This window comes from Corvus brachyrhynchos, unplaced genomic scaffold (genome assembly GCF_000691975.1).
Source record: "Corvus brachyrhynchos isolate BGI_N302 unplaced genomic scaffold, ASM69197v1 scaffold115, whole genome shotgun sequence".
NCBI classification, from domain to species: Eukaryota; Metazoa; Chordata; class Aves; order Passeriformes; family Corvidae; genus Corvus; species Corvus brachyrhynchos.
The window spans coordinates 24,447,255-24,452,396 of NW_008239553.1; the positions used below are offsets into that span (position 1 = coordinate 24,447,255).

At 56.2% G+C, this 5,142-nt stretch overlaps 1 protein-coding gene across 1 annotated transcript in view; it reads left to right on the forward strand.

The window, feature by feature from the left end:
- The window catches only part of TMEM63C (transmembrane protein 63C), a 28,536-nt gene that overhangs the window by 19,321 nt on the left and 4,073 nt on the right, over positions 1 to 5,142 (forward strand). The window contains exons 8-18 of the mRNA XM_008639622.2: positions 46 to 188; positions 499 to 550; positions 971 to 1,079; positions 1,525 to 1,598; positions 1,703 to 1,783; positions 1,923 to 2,043; positions 2,160 to 2,293; positions 2,511 to 2,633; positions 3,180 to 3,333; positions 3,882 to 3,988; positions 4,777 to 4,863. Of these exons, the coding sequence (XP_008637844.1) occupies positions 46 to 188; positions 499 to 550; positions 971 to 1,079; positions 1,525 to 1,598; positions 1,703 to 1,783; positions 1,923 to 2,043; positions 2,160 to 2,293; positions 2,511 to 2,633; positions 3,180 to 3,333; positions 3,882 to 3,988; positions 4,777 to 4,863 (1,185 nt within the window). The remainder of the gene's footprint in view (positions 1 to 45; positions 189 to 498; positions 551 to 970; positions 1,080 to 1,524; positions 1,599 to 1,702; positions 1,784 to 1,922; positions 2,044 to 2,159; positions 2,294 to 2,510; positions 2,634 to 3,179; positions 3,334 to 3,881; positions 3,989 to 4,776; positions 4,864 to 5,142) is intronic.

The following is a 5,142-nucleotide window of genomic DNA, read 5'->3' on the forward strand; positions in this document are numbered from 1 at the left end:
GTGGGGAGGAACCAGCCACACTCACCCCCACCTGCCTCTCTCCAGGGACGAGGAGATTCAGAGCAAGTGTGGGATCGATGCCACCACCTACCTCTCCTTCCAGCGGCACCTCCTGGTCCTGCTGATGCTGGTTTGCGTGCTCTCTGTGGCTGTCATCCTGCCTGTGAACTTCTCAGGGGACCTCCTGGGTAGGTGCTTCCCTAGTCACAGGATGACTCAGGAGTGCCATGCAAGCTTCCAAGCCTTTGGGCAAGCACTGTGCCTCTGGGGCAGAAGGCAACAAAACCCCTCTCTCAGAAGCCCCCATGTGAGCAGGAGTCCACCATCAGCTGTGGGACAGAGGAACATAAGAGGCTGGGAAATTCAGGGCAGTGGGGACTTGGTGGGGACCTGGGGGATGGAAAAGAAGGGAGCAAAGACCAGAGCCGATAACTGCAATAGGGACATGCACACTGCGCTGGGTTCCCTTAATCTTCTGCTTCTCCTCTTCCTCTGCAGGACACAACCCCACCCACTTTGGCCGGACAACCATCGCCAACATCCCAACTCAGTAGGTGCTCCCACAGGCAGGGGGGCTGTGTGTGCGGCCGCTGTGGTGGGCGCTGCTGGGAGCACCTAGGCACAGAACTCACCACAGCTCCGTGTGAGCGGCACACCGTTCACAGTAGCTCTGCGTCTCTCTGTTCTACGCATGAGCACAGTCAGGGCAGCCAACACAGTGGCCCTGCTCGTTGCACCCCCGTGCTGGCAGAAGCGCTCTCGGGGATGCTGCGTGGCCTCATTTCTGTAGTATCTCAGTCAACACCGTGGGTGCTGCTCTTCTAGTTCCTGGGGTGGGTGTCTGACAGCTGGCATGGGGAGGTCCTGCTGGGTGGAAGGGGTGGCCATGGGTGAGATACTGAGTGCCATGCTGGTTCCCATGCCACATGCTCATCACAGTGCTCATTGATCCCCTCTTCCTCTCTTCCAGAGACCGTCTCCTGTGGCTGCACAGCATCTTTGCCCTCATCTATTTCATCCTCACCGTCCTTTGCATGGCTCACCACTCTGTCCACCTGGAATATAGAGAGAATGAGAAGGTGAGCAACCACCTCTCCTCCAACCCTGCCTTGGTCGGTGCTAATGGATAGCTTTTTGCTTTGCACAAATGCTGGTCCCAGTAGGTACAGAGGGCTTTAGGAACAGCCTGGAACTGGGCTGGCAGGCAGAGGTATGGCTGATTTTCACCAGCTTCTGGATAAAGTGACAGCCTGGAGGCAAATCTCTCTCTTGCTGTCTTGTCTCTTGAGACTGAAGCTCTGCTGTATCCATCTGTCTGGGGTATGGCATTGTCTGGCTATGCCCCCAGGGTTTGGGATTGGGCATTGAGGAGATCTGTGCTGACTAGCCTCCAGGATGGCAGTCGGTGCTCCAGCTCCCCTCTGGGTGAACAGGGTGGCAGCGATATGTCCTGCAGATCCCTGCCCATCTTGCAGATCCTGCAGATCCATCCTGCAGATCCCTCTGCCTCTTCTCATCCCCCAGGTTGCCCGGACACTGATGGTTACCCACATCCCCAAGGAGATCACAGACCCTTCCCTTATCATCAAGCATTTCCAGTGAGTAGCCATGTGCCACAGCCTTGCTGGGTGAGTGGCAGGCAGGTGGCAGGAACTGTCCCCATCCCCTGGCTCCTGGTGCCACCATGCCCCTGTGCTTGCAGCGAGGCTTATCCCAGCTGCACCGTCACCAATGTCCAGTTCTGCTTCGACGTGCGCAAGCTGATGAAGCTGGATGCAGAGAGGTGAGTGGGTGCACGTCTGTGTTGCCTCTGTGCATGGGTGTACTGCTCCTGCCTACCACATCCAGGCACCCAGTCTGGGTTTCTGTCTGTATACCTGGGGCTCCCCGAATGACCTTCACCCCTATCGGCTTCCTGGCAGGCGCAAAGCAATGAAGGGGCGGCTTTACTTCACCACCAAGGCACAGAAAGAGGGGAAGATCATGATCAAAACTCACCCCTGCGCCCGCATCTTCTGCTGCCGCTTCTGTGGCTTTGATGAGGTAGGAGGGTGCAGGCAGGGCTGCAGGCAGCACCCCTGCACCCTGGGCAAGGCAGAGTGTGGCAGCTTGCCCCTGCCCCAGCCTGGTGTGCGGCACAGCCCTGGCTGCTCCCGCAGGTGGATGCTGAGCAGTACTACGGGGAGCTGGAGGAGAAACTCACAGATGAGTTCAATGCGGAGCGCAACCGAATCACGCTCAAGAGGCTTGACATGGCCTTCGTCACCTTCCAGGACGAGCGGATGACAGCTGTGTGAGTGCCCCTCATGCAACGGCCATGGGATGCTCCCCAGCCTGTTGGCCACCACTGCTGGGGAACTGGGACACCTTGCCAGATTTTCCAGCCAAAGCCAGGCAACGGGTCGCTCTCCTCTATGCCTCTGCCATTTGCAGAGTTGGCTGCCCTGTTAGAGCTGTGGGAAGGGTCTCGCAAGAAGTGAGACCTGACCCCTGGCTCCCTCTTCCTGCAGGATTTTGAAGGACTACAGCCACATCCACTGCCGCAAGCACCCCCAGCAGTCGTCTGTCACCACCGTGGTCAAGTCACACCACTGGGGTGTTCGCTATGCCCCTGCACCCAGCGATATCATCTGGTGAACCCCCATGGCAGACGGGAGGGAGGAAGGGGGAACAAGCAGATGTGGGGAAGCCCATGTCCATACCTATGAGGAGCCCATGTCCATAGCTATAAGGAGCCTATGCCCATAGCTATAGGGAGCCCGTATAGCTGAAGGGAGCCTGTGTCTGTATCTGTAGGACACTTTCCCAGGGTGACAGGGGCTAAGAATCCCTCCTGTTGCCATAGCAGAAGTCAGCAGGGGTGATTGGGGTGATCACCCCAAGGGTGGCAGGGCTCAGCCAGCTGAGATTGGGGGTGATTGCCAGACTCTGATTTCTCCAGCCTGATTCCATAACCTCCTGGTGGTATGGACCTCTGCTGTGGCTGTTCTCTGGTCCAGGGGGCTCTGCATGTGACAGGAAAGCAGCGCAGGGAGGGGAAGAGGGCGAGCTCAAAACAATGTCTGCCAGGATGGTTGGTGCAGATAGCTGGAGGCAGAGCTTCATGAAGCTATGCTGGGAGGCCCAGGACATGTGGCTTTTCCTCTTCATCATGTCGAAGTCATGTTTTCCTCTTACAGGGAGAATTTATCAGTCCGTGGCACATCCTGGTGGGTGCGATTCTTCCTGCTTAATATCTGCCTGTTTGTCCTCCTGTTCTTCCTCACTACGCCAGCCATCATTGTCAACACTATGGACATGTTCAATGTCACACACCCTGTGGAGAGCCTCAAGGTAGACCCTAAACCATGCCAATTGTACTAAAAAGTCATCATTTCCAGGCTTGTCTGTGACAGGGGGAGGGTACCAGCTCTACACTGGCCCAAGAAGATGAGCCATCACTAGGATGAGCGTTGATGAGAAACAAGGTCATTGATGAGGTCATGTCTGTGCTTGCTATCCATCCCCTTCTGCTTGTGTTTCCAGTGGCAGAGCCCTGGGGCAGCTATGCAAACCTGAGCTTTGGTGCTGGTGTCCATGGAGGCAGGCAGGTTGCTGTCCACTCAAGAAGAAAGGTCTGGAAAGAGCTCAGGAGATGTTAGGAGCTGCCAGCAGCACATCTCCTTCTTGCTCATTGACCTGTGAACTTTTGGGTGGGCACTGGGGCTCAGAACATGGCTGTGGTGCCTTTGGCTGGCCTCAAGTTCTTATCTCCTGAAACAAATGCCCCTGCTCAGGGAGGTGATGCCCCAGCCCACCTGCTGCACCACCATGTACTACCTCCAGCATGGCTGTGCTCTGGTGGGTTGCTGAGGGGGTGTCTGGCATCTCTCTTCCTGCAGAACCCCATCATCACCCAGTTTTTCCCCACGCTGCTGCTCTGGGCCTTCTCCGTCTTCTTGCCCTTCCTTGTCTACTACTCAGCATTCTTCGAGTCTCACTGGACGAGGTAATGGGGCAGGCCCCCACAGTCCCCCAGGGCTACCAGAGATGGGAGGAACCGCAGTGGAAGGGGAACCCACCCTGCAGGGAGGCAGGCAGTGGAATGGCAGACCCCCACTGTGGAGCAGGGCCCCCTGGGTGTTTCTCTCCATAGAAAGAAGCTGTTTGCTTCCCATAGTCCTGAACACTTTCAGGCTACTGACAAAGTCAGGTGGTTTTAAGATGGATCTGAAGAAGTCTGTGAGAGGGACAGTGTGATGGTGGACTGGCAGCAGCAGGGCCATCCCAGGCATGCTCCCAGCCCTCCAAGGCAGAGGTATGGGTTCAGAATGCTTAAAGTAGAGGGAACTGCCCAACTCCTACAATGTGCTCTCTCTGTCTTCACCCTTCATCAGCCTCAGCCCCTGTGCCTGGTCTGATAAGTCCTTGTAGGAGCTTTTTCACCATCTCCCTTCCTTTTTCTGGGGGAAATGGGAGTTCATGAACTTGTACTAGACATCCATCTGCCTCTTGTTGGGTCTATACCAGAAGGGATGGTAGGAGAGGGCAAGGATGAAGGAGGTGAGAGGCTGGGAGTACGAGAGCTTTCACTACAGCAAATTCCTCATGGTTACACACCCTGGCCTGGGAGAGGCTTTGCAAGACCCCAGGGGATGCTCAGATCAAATGCACACAGCTTTGTGTGGCTGGGAGTTACTCCTTGGTGAAAAGAGAGACTCAGCCCAGCCCCTCACTCCACCTGCTGCTCTTTCCCAAAAAAATGCAGTGTTCTTTTCTTGTCTTCCCTCTCTGCAGATCAAGTGAAAATCAAATCACCATGCACAAGTGCTTCTTCTTCCTGGTGTTCATGGTTATCATCCTGCCCTCGCTGGGTCTGAGCAGGTACAGACCACCCTGCCATGCTGCTCTCCCTGCTCACGAGCTGCCAGGATCACATGCAGGCCCCTCACCCTGGCAATCCAGCCCCAAAGGGCTAAGGTCCCACTGCCACTGAAACACAGCAGTCTCTGGGGGGGAGAACACTCTTTAGCAGTGCTGAGCCACTCACAGATGGTCACAGACAGAAACCTTCCCTGCAGAGGAGTGGAGCAGAGCAGTTTACCAGGCTGCCACAGCTGACCCAGCGGGGCTGGTGGCAGGAATACGACGATGACTTGTGTT